This window comes from Amblyomma americanum, chromosome 2 (assembly GCF_052857255.1).
Source record: "Amblyomma americanum isolate KBUSLIRL-KWMA chromosome 2, ASM5285725v1, whole genome shotgun sequence".
NCBI lineage: Eukaryota > Metazoa > Arthropoda > Arachnida > Ixodida > Ixodidae > Amblyomma > Amblyomma americanum.
In genome coordinates, this window is record NC_135498.1 from 13,784,400 (window position 1) to 13,808,306 (window position 23,907).

Sequence of the window (23,907 nt, forward strand, 5' to 3'; positions counted from 1 at the left end):
TGTCTATGTAATAAATGATTCATACCAAGCAGCTCAAAACTAAAATGCTGCCAGAATTCATAGGTGTGCAGAAGATTCATGACTAAGGTGTACCTCTGTAAGCACAGCCTTCTAGGTTAATGATGTACTGTGTACGGTTCACTTTTTAACAATGTGTCTTGTGGCACTGCTCCGGTAGTAACAGTAAATACACAAAAATAAATACGGTACGTTATACTGTTACATGTCATCCATGTTATAACGCATCTCATTTAGGTATGAGCCACTACGCAGCACTGTAGCTTAATATATGTTGTCGAAGTGGCCCGATGATCAACAGGCTGCATGCTTTCCCAGAAGAAACTCCATCCTCCAGCAGTCCGCGCTCCACCTTCCGACGCAGCCATGAATAACGCCAAGAAAAGGCATCGTGACAGGACCCCGGGCAGCGAGGGTCGCCCGCAAGGATCTTCATGTTTGCGTCGCAGATCTGTGAGAAACACAGGAAGACAATCTTAGTTGTGAACTTCCATTGTCGAGGTCGCGGCTTTTGAACACACGCGGTCAGAAAACCAGTCTACTCGCGATCATGGTGTTCGCCACATAGTATCCTTTGTGGCTCCAGACTGCTGTCCTGTTTGCTGGGTCTCCCCGCGGCGCTTTGATGGCAATCAGCGTGCTGTCGACGCAGCCAACGACGCCGGGGATGAAGCCGCGGCGAAGGAAGGTTGCCTTCGCGCCGCCTTTTTCTCGGAGTGCACCGGGAAACGCACCCATCCCTTCTGTGCACCGACTTTGCATATGGCTTCAGCCACACACCGCACGCACTTGCTGACCGTCGGTAGTGCGAGGCCGACGGTCTGCTTGTTGCCGACACACACTTGAAAGCCCCCGGTGGCAAAAAAACGGAGAGCGCACAGCACCTGCCGCCGCATCGACAAAGCGCTCATCCGTACGCCTCGCAGTTCGTTGGCATGTTCGCCGCACAACCACTCCACTTTCTCCTTATCCAGTCGAAATAAGCGACGGAACAGCTCGTCTGGCAAGTCATCCATGTCCTCGTACACCATCCGTCAATGCTGGCGCCGATGTTGCCGCCTCCGCCACCAATAGATAGCAGACGCCGCCGCCGCCATTTTCCCTCTAAAACTCCGTAGACCGACTCTTGGCACTCGCAAAAAACAGTCTAAAACTGCGGGCATAATTCGGTGTGCAACGTCATGTGTTTTTTCTCGTTTGTGACGCCATTGCAGCTTCCCGTGACGCAACTTTTCAAAATGGCACCGGTGACCAATAGGAGCGGGCATTTTAGAGCGCTCTCAATTGTAGAGCGGTCGGAGCGAGTTCCGTAATCCGGGCCCGGGCCCAGGGCCCGGATTTCCATATTTCCTAGCCTCCAGTGAAATGTGTGTCATTTCCTATTCCTGCTGCTGCGTTAGTGAATTGAGTAAGTGAATTCCTAGAAGCAATAAATGCTTTTGCTTTCAGTCAGCATAACTGGAGCTGGGATACTGCAGCGTAAACTCTAGGCGAGAAATTTATAAGGCTTACATAACAAACACACGACACAGAGCCTATGACAGTCATTAGTTAAGCACTACCTGTGTCAGTGCTTGTCTTGCGTACTGCTATTTCTTCGATACTGGATCTGCACCAAGTACACAACACGTCTCCACTAATAAGTGGTACAGCATACACTATGCCCACCATGCTTTGGCTTCATTTGCATAAATTGTCAAACGGAAGCGAAAATTTATTTTTATCTCTTGCTTCTTCATATTGCTCCACTAATTGCTGTGTATATTTGAAACTTGTGTGCCTGCAGCTACGACCAAGAAGAGATTACAGCCAAAGTGGATGAACTGCGGGAACTGCTGCAGCAGCAGGGGCACCTGCTCGACTTCCCAACTCCGAAGGATGAAGCGGGGCGCCCCATGTAAGCTGGCTCTCTCTTCTCTGGGGTCTATGGGGAAGGCTGTGTCATGGCTGAAGCCTTATTTTTGTTTCACAGAAGGTGCTAAAAGGGTGCAAGAGCTCTGTTGAGCAACTTGTGCACTCAGGACACCTGGTACTGAGTGCTGATGTCACAGTAATTTCTTTTCTTTTTTTGAACAAATGGATTTCACCTATTACAGTACGTCTTCTGGCCTTGTGTTATCTTTTGAAAGCTGTCGAAGCGCTTTATGTAAAAGATACTGGAGTAAGGTACATAGCACAACGTGTGAATGTGCTCTGCAGCTTTAAGAAGGTGATTTGTTTATATTGTTATGAGTTCAAGCTCTCATGAAGGACGAAGTCCAGTCAGAAGCCCTGTGCCAGCTACGAGTCCCTTGAGAGCCCTGCACAAGAGAGCCAGGATTGTTTGTCTCTTTCGTACACACATAGCACTTGAACGCCTTTGTGGCCATTACACTTTCCCCCTATGTAGCCGATGCCCACGGGGCAAGCAATGGGGACTCACGAGGGTGCCATGGCTTCAACCGTGCCACGTGCAAAATTTTTATTTTTGTGGAACAGCGACCAGTTGTAGGACATGCAGTCCCGTCGGTCACATCAGTGAGGTGAGTAATAACGATGTAAGGCCCGTCATATTGCGCCAACAGTTCTCGGTGAAGGCTCCGCCACCTGAGCGGCCACCAAAGCCAGACCACATCGTCTGGAGTGTAGGTGGCGTGCCGATGGTGCTCATCGTAGCTTTCCTTGGAGTGTTCTTGCGAAGCTATTGTCCACAGGTGGGCGATATGCAGTGCTTCTTTGGCAAGGCAGAGGGTGCGGGGTCTGCGATGGGAGGTCGTCATTGGTGGAAAAAGGCAATTTGGTGTGCAGGGTGTAGGGCTGTGGCCGGGCATACAGGAGAAAGAAAAGGCTATACCTTGTCGTCTAATGGGTTGCAGTGTTGAATGCATACGTGGTAAAAGGCAGCACTACAGTGTCCCCAGTTCTTGTGATCCGAGGCCACATACATCGAAAGCGTGTTGGTTAAAGTTCTGTTGATGCACTCAGTCAAGAAGTTTGTTTGTGGGTGGTAAGGCATGGGGTGGCAGAAAGTTGTCTTGCACAGACACAGGAGTGCCTCCACAACATCCGCCGTGAAGTGACTGAGACAGTCAGTTCTGTCTCGGCCACTACTTATAAGTCGGGGGGGGGGGGGGGGGGGGGGGGGGTATTATAGTGTAGGATGAGGTTGTGGAGTAGAAACAGGGGCACTTGATACACAGTGGCCGATGGGAGGGCTGCCATTTCACAGTAGTGACTAAGATAATTGGCACAGACGACGATCCAGCGATTGCCACAAGAAGACTTCGTAAACAGACCGATCAGATCTGCGCCGACTTGCTCAAACTGAGCATGGGGAGGTGTCACCGGCTGCAGCAAAACAGCATGAGCGGCTGCAGGGCATTTGTGATGCTGACATTGCATACAACTGGCCACGTACCATTCAATCGTGGAGCACATTTTCAGCCACTAAAACCGTTCTTGCACACGGCAGAGTGTTCAAGCTGGTCCGAGATGACCACATATAGGGTCGTCGTGCAGGATGCGTAAAACAGGCGGCAAAAGGCTTTGTGTAACCACAAGCAGGAATAGTTTGCCTACAGGGGAGTACCGTATTAATGCGATAGCATTAAAGGCCCCGTTGTCCAGAAAATGCGGCGTCGGCGTTGTGAGCGAAAAATCACGAGCATGACTCTGGCAGGTGGTCCCTTGAGAGCAGCCTATAGGAGGCAGGTGGGCAACCTAGGTCACGTGACCTTGCGGCGTCATCACAACCTGCCCACTGGATAGTGACCAATCTGACCACCGTGGCAGGTGGCAGTTACTGCATTAATGATTGGTCGCTCGGGAAGAGCAACCTGGGCCACACAAGGCCCACTGCTGGGAGCACCTGCCATCGCAGGGCAGTGGCGCATCGCTTAACCGCTGCACCACTGCGCCAGGAAGGGTATGATGACTCCCAGGAATCTATGAATGTAAAGTAGAGAATGACGTTCTGTATATAGAGTCGAGCCCGCCTATAACGAACATGAGCGTCATGCGGCGTCCGTTCGTTATATGCCGAAGTTCGTAATAAGTGGACCACAGCTTTAAAGACAGTTGCTTGTCAAAACACAACATTTTTTCTTTGCGAAAAAGTCCATGATGGACATCTGTTTCTGCAGTGCAGATCCGATGAGGGTTTCCAGTTTATTTAAAGCAGAAGCATGCTATCACCGAGGCCCTTGGCATAGACAAGCTGTCTGAGGCTCTCCATGTAGCTCATTGCTACAGGTGCGCTTATGGGTGCTGGCTCTGAAGTTTCATCCTCATCTGATTCCTCCGCGTCACTCTCGTCCCGCACTTCAGAAATGATGCCCTTGTCCATGCACGGTTCCACGGTTATCTCGCATCGCGGCGTCGGGTTTACACCGTCCGTTCGCTGTAACCGATCAGCAGGGCTTAATGACGTTCGTTATATGTGTGCTTAATAACGTTTGTTATATGTGTGATTTTGTGCCATTGAAACAATGTATATTTTGACGGTCGCGTAGGTCTCGTTCGTTATAAGCGAAAGTTCGTCTTAAGTGGGGCCATTATATGTGGGCTCGACTGTATCGGAATTAGTCCCTTATGCTATTGTGTCATACCCTTAAAGCAGAGCTCAAGTTTTTACTTGCATAGTTTGCGCACTTTTTTCCTAAAATTAAGGCTTCAAAAAAGCGGGTGCGCAAATGACGCGCAAATTTTGCGAACACATCCTAAAAAAACTATATAAAGGTGACAATGCGCAATGTCTACGGTATAGCGGTACATATAAATCGACCTCACACCTCGCGTCCCTCGCTGGCCAAAAGAATGACTCCAAATATAAATCAATGTATACGTTGCCTCAGGCATACGTTGCTTCACAGCCGATGTCATACGCCTGAGGTGACAGTGTCTGAATCTGCAGGGGCACAGCATGGAATTCGCATTGTTGCCCATTAAAAAAGGTCGCTCCCAGCCAAACCGGGGCATGCCCATTCTTAAAGAAGTGTACACACCAAATTTCAGTTGCGCGTTTTCTTCTTTGTAATGATGCCTAAGACATTACTGTACATTGTAAAAAATTTTTGCTGAAAAGAACAAATTTTCTGGCAGCTGACCTGGAAGAAATATTCTGTAATGTTCTGTTGTTCTGTAACAGCTTTCCTGTTTTCTAACATATTTTTTGTCATGTACAAAAGAGTTTTGTGAAATTTGTTTTTTTTTCTGTTATTTACCAGGCTTCGTCTTTTCAGCTAACTGAAATTTTATGTAAAGCTTTTGTTTTCTTGTTCTTTAAATGTTATACCTTAGAGACAGTATGTGTAAAATTTTTATTTCAAGAATGCGGGGAAGGATCCATTTGAACCATGAAGCTCTTAATCGACGTTATTAGTGCAGGAACTTTTCTTGCAAGGCAGGGCTGGCTCTTGAAAGCTGCTCCCAAATATCTACAACTCTTGTGGCTCTGCTGGAAGGAAGGACATGTAAATGATTGGCGTACAAAAATGTCTGAACCATATCAGTCACATAATGAACAAGAAATATTGTAGAAGAATGACTAATACTATACGCAGCACACTTCACAGCTCGTTATGGATCCAGAGATAGCAGTGACCTTTTTTAAAAATCTGCAAGTGTCTGAGGCTCATGCGAGGACAGAATTGTGTAGCCTGTGTTAGGTGCCTTATCTAGGTTTTTACACATTGTAGTACTACACGTAATATTGTAGAAGTCGCAAAGTCACAGTTTAATTGTGGGCGGCCCTTGTAATAAAGCATGATTCCAACACTATTGATATGAACATGCAGAAATCCTTTCTAGCCGCTGTCAGAGGTACCACGGTTGGTTCTCAAATGGCGAAATTTAATACATCTGTCAATTAACAAGTAAAGGTCATCTTGCTAATTAGAGTACTCCAGGTTCATTGTTAGCACGATTATTGTGCGCTTGTCAGCGGGTATACAGGTACGGGCAGTGTGAAGCGATACTCATGAATGCGCGCCACCGTAAGGTCACACACCTGTAGGTGCTCTAAAATCCGGATGCAAGTGTTATCGTAAGCATGATAAGGCTTTCGTCCAATTTCACAAACAACAGCATGCCTCAAAACAGTTCTTCAGTGTGTAGTGCCATCCTGCTTTGTCGAATACACAATATACACCTTCAATGGCGCTTGCTTCCTTTCTTCAAAGTGACGAAAGCCGCTTAGACGTGCCCAGTGCGCCACATGCTCACATGTTCCTTCATATTGCATGCATCTGTACTCACGGTTGGGGCCGTTCTCAATCAGCCGTGTCATTGAGTGCAGTCGCGTAAGCAGCTGCGAAATACCTGATTAAGGATAACGACCACTATGACAGGTGGGGACGCGCGCACTTATGTGTAAAGCGCTGTCCAGTGTCCGGCGACACCAGTTTTACTCGGGCAGAATTGTGCATAGCGTACCTTATTTCACAAATAGTCCGATCGGCAAAACCAGCAGCGAAGGCATGTGCAGTACAAGGGCAACCATATTGGAGAATGCCGGACTGCAGCAAGACACTGAAACGCAGAGCACACAATTACATAATCGTTTGTGAAAAAATTGCCTGTATTCGCTGTTTTACTTTTTAAATATGCAAACTGATTTATAATGAGTTGCATGCATTTTAAAAACAATTTTTTATTTAGCAGAGCAAAATTTCTGGAACTTCTGGTGTAGCTACTGCAAGAACAGAAAATACTGGGGGGTTTTTTTGCGGACAGGTTTCTGTTAAGGGTCTTTAACAGATATTCTATGTATGACAACTGAAGTCTTCTTATAAAATATTTGTAATTTTATGCGCATTCCTTACAGTGTACATAGATCACCATGTGGTAATTGCCTATGACTGCTAAGTAATTTGTAATGGAATTTCTTCTCTCAACTGCTTCGGTTTCAATTTCAACAGCCAAGCAATGGCTATAACGTCAAAGGTCATAATAGGTTTGACGAGACATGATGAAAACTGCAGCGTTATCTTTGCTTCTTCACTCGTGATTCCGGCTCTTGGGGCAGGCTGGCTTTAGCATCAGTAATGAACTAAAATGACGAACCAGCGATTATATTGCAGGTATTTTTTATGCCTCCTGTGACCCATACTGACCTTTGACGTCATAGCCATTGCTGGGCTGTTGCAACCAAAACAGACGAGAGAAGAAATTCAGTTAGTTACATATTATTTAGCAGTCATAAGCGAGTACCACGCGGTGGTTTGTGTGTACTAGTGTCTTACTAATCATTATAGCGAGGAAAACACGCAGCCAAAAATTTGGTGTCTATACTGCTGCAGCGCTTCACTGGGACCACAAGTTGGTTATGAAATAAGGAAGGACCCCGTATCTGTCTCGCCCTTGGGGCACACTCCATGTAGTGGAGGGCTCCGGGTTTACTTTGACCACCTGCAGTTCTTAACGCATGGCCGTCATTTGAATTTCACTCCAACCCGCGTCCTCTTACTCAGCAGCCGAACGTCGCAACCTTTGAGGCACTGAGCCGGGTTGCCTTGAGGGGGGGTGGGGGGGTTTCGTGCGCGTCCTCACTGCCGGGGGTACATCGAAGCGGCGGCGCACTATTATGCCGCGCGTCCGTGTCCGTGATTGACGTCGCGACGCGCCCGCGTTTACCTGCGCCGTCGCTGGTCGCAATTTCGCGCCTCTATATTTACCCGGCCGGGGCGCCTCGCGAGTGGCAGGCGCGGGCGCGCTCTGCCTTATCTCGCGAGTCGCGTGTCAAACTTTTGAAGGCGGAATGGACTCGTTACGCGCGCGCGTCGCCGGAGTAAATACGCCGCGTTTCGCCGGCCGTAAATCGTCCTCCCAGCGGTCCGCACCTGCTCTCGGCTCTCAGCGAGGCGAGGCGCGCGCGCATTGAAACACAGCCTTTCCTTCCCTCCTCCCTCCTGAAGCGTTCGTTGCACGCGCGCCACATCGTTCCTCCGGGACCTCGCCGGACTCGATGCAACGGTAGGTCGTCGCGGTGTGTGTGTGTAGCTGCAGGGACCCGCCGCACCCGGGCACGGGGGAAAGCCGCTCGGGTTGCGTTCGGAAACATGTGGCACAGCTGAGCGGAAAGGCTTTTGCTTGGTCGCGTTGCTTCTGACCTGAATGCCGAGTTGCCACGGCTGTTTTTTTTTTTTGCTTTTTCGCTGGTTTCGTCGCCGCTTTTCGAGCGCGACTTTTTCAGGAAACGGTGGCTGCGTGTGCCGAACAGTGTTTCGTTGCGATTTTCTTCGAGCGCATGCAGAGCAACGCGGGCTCTTAAATGCCAAGTGTGGCAACCGGTGCTGGTTGCCGCTTGGAACTTCGTAATCATCCGCCTGTGCTTTTGGGTCGTGTATCCACCCCGTGGTCCTCGTGTGAACGTTGCTGGAACAGAGTTAACGGCAGAACAGAAGGAGGAAGATAGTTCTCGAATAGCGAACCTTGGCTTCCCTTTGTTCCTTTGTTCAGCTTTGTGCTTGGAGCAGAGTTAAATGAGAAGGCCTCTTCAGACACAGGCTCGCGCTTTTGCTTGCTTAGTTGTTCGCCTTCCATTGTGGCGGAAAACGATGGGGGTCGTGCGAAGAGCTGTACGCATTTCGCTCGCCCCTTGTTCTGGATAGGCGATGCAGTCTTGTAGAGCGCTCAGAGCCATTAAGGCCCCCCTTTCTCGTGGAGTGCTTTTATCTTTTTTGCGCTCTACGGTCTTGGCTGCGGCGAAGGGCACTGAAGTGCCTCTCGCAAAAATGTACGCCCAACAAAAACGAACAAAGTACAAAGACGAGGCAGGCGGCAAATCAGGCGCCAGACGCAATCACCGTCCCGCGCGATGGCCGCCTTTCACTTCGCGCGCCTCGGCCGATTATAATTGAGCGGCGAGCTGCTTCGTGGGCTGCTGTCCATTGTTGTGCCGCTCACACCGCGAGGAGTGACGTCTCCTGCCGCACTGGTCGGTCCTCTCAGAGAGCCCGCTGTGGCGGATAAAGGCCGCGGTTTCCCCCCAAGTCGCGGGCATTGGCTTTCGCGTTCAGTATTGGAGGCGTTTAGCATAGCGGAGATGCATTAGCGTAGACGCACACCGGTTTACCGGACACTTCCACGGGTGGTGCCACGCGGGCCCACTGCGATTGCGCAGCCGGCCTCATTAACTAGTATCATCGTCATCAACCTGACTGCGTAGTCAGTAATGCGCGCATTACTGCAAAACATATCCATAACCATACCCATATCCATACCCATATCCACATCCATATCCATGCCCATATCCTCTCCCATATCCATACCGGTATACGTCTACGCTAATAAGCCTCCGGTATGCTAAGTGCCCCTGTTGTCCCTTTTTGCTCGTACGCAAGACTCTCGTTCGCGGCGGGAATCTGCGTCGCGGCGCAGCGTAGCCCATGCACCTCCTGTGGGACTAGACGTCGTCAGGCGAAGGAATCCCTCGCTCCCACAGTGAAGGAAGAGGAACATTTCGGCGTCCTCCTCGTTCGGGAGCTGCGTAGCGTATACATGCGCTTCCGCTGCAGTCACGCTATGGTCCCTATATAAGTAGTCACGCGCACCGACCACGGCGGCGGCGTTTGGGGCTTCGGCGCGCGGGTTTGCCATATTTGTCGAAAGCGAGCGAGGTAATCTGTAGACACCGGAGACCGCATAACCCTCACTACGTCCACGTTTTAGATCTCGGCAGTGGCGGATGGAAACTGAGCGGCCCGCCGCCTATTGCCTGCCTGCCGCTGCAGTGTCGCAGTCGAGCTGCATTGTGTCGAATTCTCGGAGAACCCGTCTCCGGCTGCAACATGTGCGCGAAACGTTTGACGTAAACGACGTATATTTCGCGAGCGTGAAACTTTTCGAAGCGGATCACACCATTAGGCCAAATAAATCGCGGGACCAACGCGGGACGTTACTGCTGCTCCTTAGCTGAAACGTGCAACTCCGGATCGCCCGCAGCGGGTCTTCCATATTGTGGCGTAAGCGGCGTACCGCCCCCCCCCCCCCCCCCCTTTTAATTCATTCACTTCTGAACGAGTGTCTTCTCGCGGCGGATTCTTTCGTTCGCTCTGGCTGAAGCTAGTTCATAGCTGTGTTACTCGGTCGCACCCCGTTCAGCGCATTTTTCTCAGACGCTGCCGAACACTGAGCGTACCCGTCCGGTGCTGGGTGCGCCACTCGCGCTGTCGGGAAAGCACGTGTATATTTCGGCGGTCACTGCGCCGCACCACGCATTCATAACGGCGTCCGCCGCCGGAAAGTCCGCGCGGGTGCACCCAGGGCAACGCGCATTGAACAGCCGCTTTCTTTCACTGCGCGTCTGCTTGCACAATTGGGCGATCAAGATGCGTCGACATCTCCGCTGGCTGCGCTCAACTTCCTCGCCAGCTGCGGAGCGCATCCCGGGAATCTGCGCAGTGTTCGAGTGGGCTTCCTCCTGCGGAGGGAGGGATCGCCGCCGCCGACAAGCGTTGCAGGGCTATGCCGCCGGTCCCTTTCGAGGAAGGCGTGCTTCGCGTGCATGATGTGGTCCATACATGCGTGCTTTTCTCGCGCTGTGCACATTTTCGCGCGGCCAGTATGCCCTCTTCTTGGTTGGTGGATTATTTTGGGGGATTTTTCTTGCGCATTTCGCTCATCTGCCTCGGGTAAAGAGCCGGCATTGTGGCCCGGTCGGCGAAACGGTGGCGACGACGCTTAGTGTGTCCCTTCTTCGAACTGTCGACGCTGCAGATAGAAGTTGCGAGATCCGGCCACACAGCACGGAACGCACGGAAGATGGGTCCCTCTGCATTTTCTTCGCATCGGGTCTTGGCTCGGTTGGGAGCGGGCGATCTGTGAATGCGGACGAGCACACCTCATTCGACCGAGGTGGTGGCGGTGGCCGCTTTCCGCCTGTAAAGCGTGCTTCTCCTGCAATTTGGCGTGTGCCACCAGAAGCCCATCACGGCGGCGACCCCCCCCCCCCCCCCCCCCCCCCCTGCCCCCTTCTCCCGGTGCTGCCTCCCGTGCCTCGTTCAAGCGAGTGTATTCTTCTGAACGTGGGCGACTGGGAAGGCGACTCTGAACGCAAGGAATAAAAGTGATGGAATACGTTACTGTTCATCCGCCTTTGCAGACGGGACTCCGGTGCGTCGACACTCGGATGCTCTGGCCGGCCGTTTCGACTGTGGTAGCTTGCTCCTGAGGAGTTGAGTGGCGATCCTCTATTCCAGACTCGGCGTGCCACGACGAAGACCATTGTCGTAGCTGTGCTGAGACGTCGCACACGTGATGGTTGCCTTCAGAACCCGGGATATAACCTTTCAAAAAAATGTCAGGACGCTTAAGTTTAGCCTTCAAGAGTGGAACGCGATAGCGTTATCAGTCCGCCCTCGCTTATCGTTAGCCGCGCGCGTGGGGGTCGGTGTGGGGGCAGTGCCGGCTCCGCACGTTGACTGAGCAGCTGCGCAAGGCCTCCGCCGCTGGTGCTCCTGGGATTTTCCAGGCACGAACGACGCGGTGGAGCATAGCGGTGCCGCGGTAGCCCTAGACTAGCCCTCGCGAGCTCCTTAACGTTTTCGTGTTAAAAAGTAGTGAGCTTTTGAGAGGAAGTCGGAACCAGCAAGCTTTAGCGGCAGGCTTGATGGCAACTGAAAAATTAATAAGGAGTGGCTTAAAATAACGTCAGAAAAAAAGTGAAGAAACATTGTATTCTTTCTGCATTATGAAAGCGACAATTAATATTCCAGTTTGTGGAAAGAAGAAAACATGTGTAGCGAAAACATTTCGTCGCAGCAAAGACAAGGAAGCAGTCGAGAAGAAAGGAAGCAAGGTAAACGTAAAAAATAAGGAGGTCCTGAATTTGGCGCAGGCGTAAGAGTCACAGAAAGTTGTCTGCAAGTCGGCAGCACACGCACTTTTCTAAGTAAAAGAAGAAAGAACAAGAAACCAGGGGGAAGAAAAAAATACTTGCGCAGTTTATTTTAAGTAAGGGTAAATAATGTAACGCTGAGCTGCAGGTCGGTTTGCACGCATGCTGGGGTGGGCGTGGGTGTCGAGGGCTCGTGACTACCTTCGCTGCCTTCAATGGTCCGTGAAGGTGGAGGCGATAGTTAAAGGCAGACGTGGGTGGTTGCTTCATGTATTGAACGCGACGTGCGAAGTTCGGACGCACACACACTGCCTTTGCTGATTCTGATTACTCGCAAAAACCGGCTGGAACCTGCCACTTTAACTGGCAGTGGTTTGTGTTTAGCCATTCGTCGAGTGCACAAGGGGGCATGCGTATGAGGGCGCTGCTTGCGAGCTTGAACCGCAAGTTCTCCATGCCTTGCCGTCAAATAAGCAAGGATCATGCATGCATAAGCTGTAGATATTAAAGCAGTTTCTCTGACGTGGGTGCGTCGCAAAAGGGAATGTATATGAATACATTATCGCAAGCGCTCCGACTTTGCTATCGCCCACATTTACTCTTTTTTTTCTCACTCGCGTTAAACCCCATAAGCCAAAACTAAAACCGAACTTTTTCTTTTCGTAGATTGAAAGGAGTGTTTTTGAGCCTCGGCGGAATGATCCGCATTGAGCCCGTGGCAGCTGCCGCTATGGAACGACAGAGCTGCTCTGCGGTTGAGCACGTTCTGTACTCGTGGAACGCCTCCATCACTTCTCTTCCATTACCCTTCCTCCTGGCGTACTTGGCTGGCGCGTATGCCCCGTTTCTATTTATTCCTGTTTCCGGGCGGCAGTGCTGCGACGGGTTCGGAGTGCGCGGACGTCACGCAGCAACGCCCACGGAGTGGCTCAGCGCTGTTCGCAGCTACGCCGTGGAAGAGGCATGCGTGGCGCGGCTCTGGGCCGCGAAGAGAGGCATCGCTCATCGTGCGCTGAATGACCATGGCCGTCTCCCGCGGCATACAGCGGTGACGACTTTGCATCGACGAAGTCCCGAAGTCGTTGCCACACGCGAGACTGGTTGCTAGCTGATTGCCCCCCTATTCCAGCTGGTAGCTGGTAATGGCGTTGTTTTCGAACTGTCGCCGATCCTTAGGCGTAGAGTACACGAAAGAACTCTTTACCCTTCGATCCCTGGAGCACCAGACGTGGTGTTGCTCGGTTCGTGCTGTTCTTGTTTCGTTAGTTATTTTCCGTCGTACTGATCTTCGCGACGACCTCATTCCTCACACGCGGAGCGTGTCAAACGTCGCATCGATCACCGCTGTCGAGGAGGAATGTAGTAGTTCATTTCAATCACTCTTTCTTCGTACATGTGCCAGGAAAAAAGCTGCCTTCCCACAGACGTCGTATAGTTGTAAACGGTGAAAGAATCACGGAACGCTTACGAGTATGGAACGCGAATGTTTGAGCGTTAGCTGCGGTGTGAAAGCAGAGAAATTTTCGGAGACACGCTCCGTTTATTTTCTCGCAAACTCTGACAGCCGGGAATGAATCCGGACTTGTCGAGGACTGCAATTATATTCTGAAGGGAACTTTGTTTCGACAGTTTGCTTACAGCAGTGGGAGTTGACCTGTGCGTATACTTAGACACGCTGGTTGGAGCGTACGATCTTGAACCGCCGTGTGAATACGGTAACACGAGCCACCTTTGCAGGATGGGGTGTTCGAAGCTGGGTTTGCGCCTGAAAGGGTGCAGCGGGGTTTGCGGAGCCTTTCACAAGCGCGCACCCCATAGAAAATTGGGCGCCCGGCCGTGGGACGCTTGTACCCATCTTTGTCCAGCGGAGTCGGTTGCCTCCCTTTTCCCTTTATCTCCTGTCCCTAAAAGTGGAGATGGTGATCTCACTCTCTCCATTTTTCACCTGCCACCTGAGGCAGCTGGCTGGTGGCGCTGCGGACGCTGACGACGTGCGAGGAAAAACGAGCTAATGAGAGCTAACACTCGAAAATTTTTTCGCAGGGCGTTAGTTTACGTCTTGTAATCGGAGTGGTTTGCTGTTATCAACGGGCGCATTGTAACTTTGTGTTTTCTTTTTGTGGCCGCGCCTGTCTTTAAAGTGACAGCGAAGAACTAAAACCGAAATATCTATAGTAATTGCCAACAATTTCGTAAATTCGCTTGCTTCTTCTGCCTGGCCTGACATCGCTAGCTTTGGCGTTCGCACTCGTAGACGCAGTTGTGTTTTATGCATTCATTTTCTATTTGACGTAGCTGCCCCTGTTGTGTGCTTGAGCGCTGTTTGTATGTGAAAGCGGTTGAAAAAAAGCTGCTGCCACTGTCTGGAAGACGTTGGAGTAACGAGCTTTAGCTGTTTGGTTTACTATAATTGATATGAATGAGATTAAAGTGAGGTATACCGATGAAAATACTCATTTGACATCTTGGATTTATAAGTGACGACACTGATCAATCACCAATTCGATATACTAATGACGTCACCAATCAGTCACCAATTGGGTTGCTATATCGATTTACTATAGGGACCGCCACCTTGAATTGATCTGACAAAATTTCACGCCGAAGGGAGGTGCATGGTAGCAGACCCCAAGAAATCGAGAAACGTGATGAGTAAGAGCTAACGCACTTAAAAAGCAGATTGACACTTTGTCAGGTCATTCGTGTCAGGCGCCATGCAAGATCAAGGTCAACTTAAAATCGAACCCTTTTTTTTTTGCATAATAATAATAATAATTGGTTTTTGGAGGAAAGGAAATGGCGCAGTATCTGTCTCATATATCGTTGGACACCTGAACCGCGCCGTAAGGGAAGGGATAAAGGAGGGAGTGAAAGAAGAAAGGAAGAAGAGGTGCCGTAGTGGAGGGCTCCGGAATAATTTCGACCACCTGGGGATCTTTAACGTGCACTGACATCGCACAGCACACGGGCGCCTTAGCGTTTTTCCTCCATAAAAACGCAGCCGCCGCGGTCGGGTTCGAACCCGGGAACTCCGGATCAGTAGTCGAGCGCCCTAACCACTGAGCCACCGCGGCGGGGCTTTTTTTTTTTTGCATTCCACGGCATTCATTACAGGGACTACTACTGTAGATCCCCCATTCAAAAACTTTTTTTCTCTCTTTTATTTCGCTCGCGTGGGAAGAGGGAATGCATGTAATTTCTTGCCGTGCTTTCTGACGCCACCGATGAAAGAGAGAACAGCACAATCGGTTTTATTTGGGGAACTAGCTAATCTGATTAGCCAGAAAAATTCTGAGTTGTGGTTGTGTCACGTACGTATGTAGGCATACAGCGTCAACAGACGTTTCCTGACGGTGTGATGATGTGCCACTCGCATTATACTGTGTGTTCTCCACGTTGACTGCTCGCTTTTTTCTCTTTTTTTTCGGGAAATTCCCCTTTCGCACTGTAGATGCCTCATTTGCGCTGGCAACCGAAGCATCATCATCCTCCGTTTTATTTTTCTGTTTGCCTTTCAAATGACGGTTTGGTTCTTTGTGGTCAGTAATTGACGCCACGAAATACTCGCTTTTCGTGCGGTTACTGGTAGTCAACATTTTCCACTGCACTCGCTTCATATATATACTGTGCAAATACCGTTCTGATGACAGGTTGCAAGAAGACGTTTCTGCTAAGGGAAACCGCTTAGTGGGGGCTCGCAATCAGTGCGCTGTATCGCGAGCAGGGGTTCCTTTTCAGGAGCGATACTTGGAGGCTTGATTGCGTAGATAGACGCAGTGGTCTTCCCGGTGATGGACCACTCCACACCCTCAGACGTGAGATGTGGGAAGAAAATAATAAAAAGAAACACTCCCCGGGACTGCCACCGGGGCAGCGGCCACCTGCCGGTGTGGCGCTTTTGTGGAGACTCCCGAAATCTCCCTTCCCTCGGCGGCGCAATCGGGAGCCGACGCATGTTCGTCCCTTCCTCTCCCTCAGGGTGTCTCCTCCCCAACGCGCATGCGCCGCGGATGCTGCGGAGCCCGCGGCTCGCGTGTCTCGGAATTGGCTGGTTAGGACCGCGCGTGCGGCCGCCGGAGTGGCTGGCACCCCCCTCCTCCTCCTCCTCCCAGTCATGGCGCGCGAGGGAAAAAATTGGCTTCCCGGCGGCGGCGTCGCTCCTCGAAGCGTCCTTCCCCAGGAGCCGACGCTCCGTGGTCACGACTCGGCTCCTGACTTCCCGTGCGGTCGCCGCCTCTCGCTTCCTTCGTCGCGTGGGCTTCGCCGCCGGTCATGTGACATCGACGCCTGGACTGGCCGCTTCGTCGGCCCGCGGCCGTGAGTTGCTCCGTGGACAGCCGCGAATGCGAGCCGACCTGCGTGGCTCGGTCACCAGTAGGCTTTCTCGCTGGAGGAAGGTCTCTGCGCTGTTTCGTCCGGACGCCTCGCGCTTTGTCTCGACGCCAAGCGCCAGAGGAGGGGCCGTCCCTTTCGTTAGTGTCGCTCGGTGTTCTTCCCGGAGTCACGGCGGAGCGCTCCGACTCGATCCGCCTAGCGCATCGCTATGACGTGCGTGTGTCGCCAGCGCGAGTCCTGTGCGCGCCGTCGCCGTGACGCGGCTTCCACCGCTGTCGCCCTGCAAGCTCTGACCGCCATGTAGCAGGCCAGGAACCCGCGTCGCTTGAAACCAAGTCTTCCACAAAGCTCGTGAGCCACATCTCCAGCCCGCGAGTTGCCTTAACTTGTAAGAGAACGCTATACCGTGTATCGCAGTCCTGCGCGGCGTGGCCCGCGTATGTTCGTCGTCGTTGCGTAGCTTGCGGGGAACCCTGCCGCATTTGCGCGGTGGCCTCCGGTAATCCACTGTCTTCCATTGTGTACGCTCATCTATATACGGCGATTTGCGCCACCAGTCAGTCTTCCACTGTAGAGTGTTGTGTATCGTTGGCGAATATCCGTTTGTGGTCGACCCGTGAGGTTTGCAGCTGTGTTCGTAGCTTCCGCTCTTCTCTGTAGCTTGTAGACGCTGTTTTGTGGCGGCTATCGGAAAGCGCGTTTTGGTCGTCGTTTTACCGCGTGCTAGTTAGTTAGCCATTGGTGCTTCAAAGTCTTCCACCGGCTGCAGTATACTCGTTCACGTCGTAGAGGGGGAAGCCCACTGCGTGTCCCGTGGGCCTTGCTGCAGTCTCACCTTATAGTCTTCCGAACAGAGCTGGTTCCACCTGCGGTTCCTGCTTAGCTTGTTGTGGGAACCGTCTTGTCAGCAGTCGTTGTGCTGTGTCGTTTCCTCTGCGCGATACTAGCACGCTGATGCACTGAGCCCGTTGATCGCTTTTCGGTTCGCCTTGTGTAGCTTGTTACGAATCGTCATCCGAACCTTGCTGAAAGTACTTCCTAAAAACTCTCGGTTTGTATATTTCTGTTCTTCGCTCAGATTTCCTGGCTCTGAGCTACTACCTCAGCTCCAGAATAGAGAGGGTTGATTGCTTCTCAGTTGGTCTGATTCCGCAACGTATTCGGTTGCGCGTTCGTGTCCGCTTGCTTTTCTCTCACAGTTTTGTTTTGTGCACTGCACTGTAGTCGTTGTCGTGCTCCTGCAGCGGTTGCTCAGCGGGGACGTTAGTTCAGGTCACTCCGGTTGATTGTGCGGCAACGTCTCGGTGGACTTTGGGACGTGGTCGAACGAAGAAGAGCGTAGCGAGATCCGCCCGTTTCGTTCTTTGGGGCCACATGGACGAGGCCGTGGTGTGTTCGTTCCGAGGCACGGCTCGCCTGGTGCCCCGGGGCGGCAGCAGCAGCGCCAACGGCGAGCTCTTCCGCCGCCTCTGGAAGGGCACCGTGAGGGCCCTGCTCCAAGAGCCGCCGGCCAGGGGTCGGCCGCCGAGACCCCGCGTCCTGCTTCGCAGCGTCGTCAGGTGAGTTGCCCGCGTTATCGGCCGCTTTCCGCTCGGATGTGCGGACGGCCGTCGCTTTCTTCCGTGCCATTGAGCGTGCCGGGGAGAGTCCTCTGTGCCGATATAGCCTCTGAGCTGCGCTTCCACGGTAACAAAAGGTCCGAGAAGCGCCGCGTTAAAAACGGCGCTTCTTTTTCTTTTTGCGATAACGCCCCCCTTCTCGAAGCACTCTCCTTTTTCCATTCTGGGCCTCCTGCTGAGGATTGAACGGAGCGGCCGGATAAATCGTTTTCCCCTGAGATGGAGTCTGTGGGTGAAACGGACTTTCGTGAAAACCGTTTCTTTTGCGTTTTTGCGTGCGGTCACGAAGAGTAAAGCGGTTTTCCTGTGTGAGCGAATGTGCGGAAGATAGTGCGAGAAGCGAGTCTGCACAGAAGCCATGGCGTCGTCGTGTCTTGTCATTTTCGCGATAGGCGCGCTTTTCTTTTCTTTCTCTTTTTTTCTTTCTTTTTTTGAGCGTCGGTTATCGGCTCTTTAAAAATGACCCACCGTTCTGTGTTCAGCTCGAACAACCGTGATGTGATCTATAGACCGCCGATATTAGTGTGATGTCACTGCTTCTTTTGTGGGTGGCTTTAAGCGAAGGCAGGAAACTCACTCCAGCGCTCCGGCTGAATTAAGCCACGGCGTTACGTCCTAAATGCGTAGTCCCCTGGCAGCCATATCTGGCACTGTCGCCCAGCGAATGGAGGAATCGGCAGGCGGCAGCGTTTGTATTTAGCCCCGCCGGCCCGGACCCGTACGAATAGTGTCGGCACTTGGTCGGAGAGCCGAGCTCTGGTGTGCGCACCGTGAACGTTAATTCGCGATGACTGTTCATTTACAGTCCTTTCGTTTTCGTACGCCCCCGTAAGGATCAGGTTATTTCTGTTCGACCTCACTATTCGTGGTGCACGTTGATTCGGCGTATACGACTCGTAGCGGACAGACTAGCAGATGATAGGCGAACGGATGATACACGGAGGAGCAGAGGAACTGGACTCTATAACAACACTTCAACAACAATGCACAAACTGATACACACAGAAGAGACAGAAGCTTCACACGTATATACCAAAACTGACCTAGCAATTAATGCTCCGCTACCGAAGCTGACGCAATATAAGTAACTCTTGAGCTCACTGCTCGCGCTTCGCGGCTTCTCGAAAGCCGTAACCTTTCTATACTTCCTGCGCAGGCCATGACCTAGAACCGCATAACTCTACGCGACACTCTTTTTAAACAACCAAGCCCTAAATTTCTACAAGCGGGTGGCGGCACCGAGAAAGGGAGAAGGCGCCGCATCACGCGTTAAGCTGCGTTTCTCCACATCCCCATTCCCCTTCGCCTGGACGCCAAGAGTGATCCCACCACTAAGGGCAACATAACCCGCGTCCAGTATCCCCTCCCCAGAATACCCCAGAGTTACCGCCACCCCCACCCCGTTGTCTTCTCGATAGGGCTCGAGCCATCTCGAACTGTCTGTCCGCGCGCGCCGCTTCGCCCAGGTCGCGAGGAGGAGGAGAGGACCAGGGCCATGAGCTGGGACTCGCTCGCGGCCGCTTTCGAGTCCGTTTGAGAAATTTGTTTCTCTTCCTCCAGCGGCCACGCCTAGAACGCCCGGCGTTATCCGTAGCGACCTTGTACAATTCCGTTATTTGTTTCATTTGTACGCTAATGAATGAGCTTGATGGACTTTTGAAAGAGGCTCGATCGCCTTTGGTCATTGACGTTTTTCACCCGTGTTCAGAAAGGCTCAACACAGCGGAGACTTACTATCGTGGACGTGTACCATACCAGTCGGTCGCCTACTGCGCATGCGCACTGGCACGTGCGTGCCCACACCCGGCCACTCTGGGCAAGCGAATCGGCAGCAAGTTGCTGCCCGGTTCTGCTAAAGGTTTGCCGCTTAAAATGTTTCACCATTACCGCGGTGATTGTTGGGGGAGTGCGCTCACGCTTCTCGCTTCTGCTACAGTTGCTCTGCATCCATGGTGCCGGCGTAGTACAGTGGAGCTTTCGGGCGCCCTGGTGACTACCAGGACCCGTGGTTCTGGTCCATGGCTTCCTATGGGGTGCGGGCAATAGCACTCTTAGGGTATACAGACACTAAATTTTTCGTCATGTGTTTTTGCTTCGAAGTGATGCGTACGACATTAGTAATCATGGATCGGAACGTGAGATTCGCTTGCGCGCGCTGAATAAATTGTAATAGAATTTCAGCTCCCGTGTAGTTTTGGTGTAGGCTTCAGCAGTCGAACAGCGGTCGTGACGTCAGATGTCAGCGTGGTGTCACGTGAGGCTACAAAAACTGCAGTATAATAGCTGTTTGTTCACTCACTGCCGTTTCGGCTTCTGGAGCAGGCTAGCCTACGTGTTCGAGAGAATTTAAACGACGAACCCGAGGCTTTATATTTTTTTGCATCCTTCACGCGATCTCATAGACACGTGTGACGTCGCTACCACCTTTCGGCTACCGAAGCTGAAAATACACTAGAGAAGAAATTCACTCGCATATTACTGAATGCAAGCGAATTCCACGTGGTGGTCGATGTTTACTAATGTCTTAACCAAAAGTACTCATTTGTATTTGAACGAATTCCACGTGGTGGTCGATGTTTACTAATGTCTTAACCAAAAGTACTCATTTGTATTTGAACGAATTCCACGTGGTGGTCGATGTTTGCTAATGTCTTAACCAAAAGTACTCATTTGTATTTGAACGAATTCCACGTGGTGGTCGATGTTTACTAATGTCTTAACCAAAAGTACTCATTTGTATTTGAACGAATTCCACGTGGGGGTCGATGTTTACTAATGTCTTAACCAAAAGTACTCATTTGTATTTGAACGAATTCCACGTGGTGGTCGATGTTTACTAATGTTTTAACCAAAAGTACTCATTTGTATTTGAACGAATTCCACGTGGGGGTTGATGTTTACTAATGTCTTAACCAAAAGTACTCATTTGTATTTGAAAGAAGAGGCACGGTTTCGACTTGGACCATCCCTAAAGTTTTTTTTTCTTCGAAAAAATTGAAATCGCGCATTCTGAAACTTTCTTGTACACCTCTTGCAACAACCGCCGCGGTGGCTCAGTGGTTATGGTGCTCGGCTGCTGACCCGAAAGACGCGGATTCGATGCCGGCCGCGATGGTCGAATTTCGATGGAGGCGAAATTCTAGAGGCCCGTGTGCTGTGCGATGTCAGTGCACGTTAAAGAACCCCAGGTGGTCGAAATTATTCCGGAGCCCTCCACTACGGCGTTCCTCATAGCCTGAGTCGCTTTGGGACGTTAAACCACACAAACAAACAAACAACTCATTGTACTATAGGTTTCTGAAAGCTACGACAGAAAACTCACAGGACAGTTACGACTGTGTAACGCGATAGGTGTTTAGGCGTTTATTTTAGGCGCCAGTGGTCACGTGATCCACCCCTGCACTGGCAGGCGGCTGTTCTAAACAGAGCCACCCGTAGACTTATGCGACCCAGATTGACCGTGATATGAGGTGAGTGCGGTAATGCGTTAATGACATTCACCTGGTGGGGTGGATTTCATTGACGCACCCATTGGTTACGCCGACGGCGACGACGCCGGCGAGAAAGCCAGGGACGGGCGCCTAACAGCTATCGCTGTAATAGGACGTTAAAAAAAGTTAAAATCGACATTGCAAGTCGGACCTTGTGCGGCCCTGTTCCTTTTCCCAACTCTGTTCCGCAACCGACACAACAGTTTCAGGTGCAGCACCGTTTAGGCGGTCAGCACTTGCAGTCTTTTCCGATTGGGTGCTTCAGCTCGCAATCACGGCCAAGTTTTTTTTTTCATTGCTTTGAAAGCAGGCGCGAATGTTATACATGGAGGATACAGTCGCATAGATTCCGACTGCACTGGCCCCTCCCTCCTTAAGGTGAGCATGTGAACATCAGTCACTGCAGCACGTACAAAGTTAGAAAAAAGCAAGCTGGTTGAAAAAGAAATATGAGTCGTATCTTAAAGAACGAATAGAACGCGCCGGGTTCCGTGCACGGCTGTTTCCAGCTGTCTCACTAAATCGTTGTCGGCCCTCGGAACGCAACTGCTGAAATCGGTCTTGCAGCCGAACTGGCTATTCTTTTGAAAACAGCATGCTTTATAGGGGAAGAAACTTCGCTCTCTAATTTACGAGTCTGGCCGAGCATAAAGTGCCTTGGCCTACACGTCACTTAAATCACGCGATCGGAAGAAGGGGAGACGAGCGTATACTTATTGAAACAGCCAGGCGTTCCAGCCGCGCCGATTTGTGGGTCGAGAGAGAAGCCTGCCGATGAAAACTGAAGAATCCAAGATTCTTTTTTTTCATGAAAACTTTTCTGAACACACTGAAAGGTTATCCCTAAACGCTTCTTAAAAGTTGTACGTTTTATAGGTCGAATAGCTGCCCTGGTCTGGTGGCGTCGGATGGCATTGCCGTCTCACATCGCGGTGCTTCTCTCTTCTTTAGCGTTGTGTTGCTATACAGCGTATGTACGCCTGAGATTATATCTGCAGTGACCTCCCCCCGCATGAACTGGTTGATAAGATCTGGTTGATAAGGCGTCTCCTCTATCGAAGAAGACATTCTGCATGTCTCCAAAGCGGTTAAAGTCTGTCTCCTTCACAAAAAAAAAATCGTCGAAAGTAACGCTTTGTCGTGTAGTCGCCGTTATACGAGTCCTTAGGCGTAGGTGAGCCGAGCGAGCTTAAAAGGTGCTTTTTTTTCCTTCGGATGCGAAAAATTTGTGACCTTGCATGCGGACAAGTATCGCTGACAAATATTGTGCGCGTTGCGCGAGCACAAGCACTGTTGCCACTTGTAATGGCGACGGCTGTTCTATGTCACCAACACACACGTAGTGTAGCCGAAAAGCCCGGGGAACTTCGTAACTTGTCGACCTAATATTTAGGAACACGGAGTGTAGCTGGCAGAGGTCCGACGATATATCAGCACTTCATTGGGTTGTGGCCCACTGTCTGGTGATGACGTATTCTGTAGGGAAGTCTGTTTGCGTGCTAGCAAACCTCGCATCGTTGGGCACGCTTAGAAACATATCAGCTCAGGTGCCGAGTCCTGCGAATCTTGTCGAGACGCGCTTGATGGTTTTGGAAAACCCGGCACGGGCGTCCGCACCGCAGGGCTGGTCTTCGGGCATTTTCAAGGCGAGATGTCGAAGGTGACCTCGGGACCAGGGTACTTTCATGCTACCGCTGTGTTCAAGCAGTAGCCGCAGTCTCCGATAAGTGAACGGGGAGGCTTCAACCTGGATCATTGCCTGGATGGCTTGTCTCCTCCACTTCTTTAAGCTTTGACAGTCACGGTACCGTTCTTCAAGTCGCCGTTTAACTCCGCTCAAGAAGATGACGTCCTCCACTGCTGCGGCAGTGGCTTCTTTGAACTCTACCCCGGCCAGGTGTGATGGCGGTGGAAAACACTTATTCAAGGCTATTTACAGGAAAGAGAGTGGGGACTGCCCTTAAGCTTAGGCCATCCCCTTACAAATTCTAGGAGGGGTCCCTAGTCCGGGACCCCTGTGGCTTCCGCGGCAGCTCGGGCCCTATAGCCACGAGAGCTCGTTGGCTCTCTAAGGTAGAGCAGCCGAGCAGGGCAGCCTCCCAGCTCTTTCGTGTAGGTGAGGGGAAAGGGGGGTAAGCAGGGTTAGATGGGCATGCCCACACCACGTGGTACACGTCCGAGAACGCGCACCCATAATGCGGGCGCTCCCCGTTAGAAGCCGGATCACGCTCAGTTTGCATGATGGTTGGCTGTGCCGATAGTAAAGAGTAAAATGCACACACAGGTGGTCAAGAGGTTGTAGTTTCTTTCCGCCAGTGTAGCGAGATGGCGCTGCAGTCGCATTCCCAAACTTGAGGTTGGCCCCTCGTAGGGAAAACAATGTTTATCGTTGGTTGGGGAGCCTTTACTGCGGAGAGAAGCCTTGCTGAGAGCATCTGCAGGAACACTTTCAAGACCATCCTCATCTTGATTTCACAGCTGAAGACCTATGGCCGGAAGACCAGTGCTCGACTTTATGCTAACACCCATCGTCATCGTCATCAGCCTGACTACGCCCTCTTGCAGGGAAAGGCCTCTCCCATGTCTCTCCAATTAACCCTGTCCTTTGTCAGCTGCTGCCACCAGGATA

The 23,907-nt window shown here is 51.5% G+C and overlaps 1 protein-coding gene across 10 annotated transcripts in view; it reads left to right on the top strand.

Annotated features, from left to right (window-relative positions):
- Srrm234 (Serine-arginine repetitive matrix 2/3/4) overlaps window positions 1-23,907 on the top strand; it is a 76,285-nt gene that overhangs the window by 10,637 nt on the left and 41,741 nt on the right. For 6 of the 10 annotated variants that reach the window (XM_077653187.1, XM_077653188.1, XM_077653189.1 and 3 more), the window contains exon 3: window positions 1,805-1,915. In XM_077653187.1, the coding sequence (XP_077509313.1) occupies window positions 1,805-1,915 (111 nt within the window). Of the gene's footprint in view, window positions 1-1,804; window positions 1,916-15,998; window positions 17,728-23,907 lie in introns of those variants that run through there. The other 4 variants (XM_077653190.1, XM_077653194.1, XM_077653195.1 and 1 more) reach the window with 1 other exon arrangement.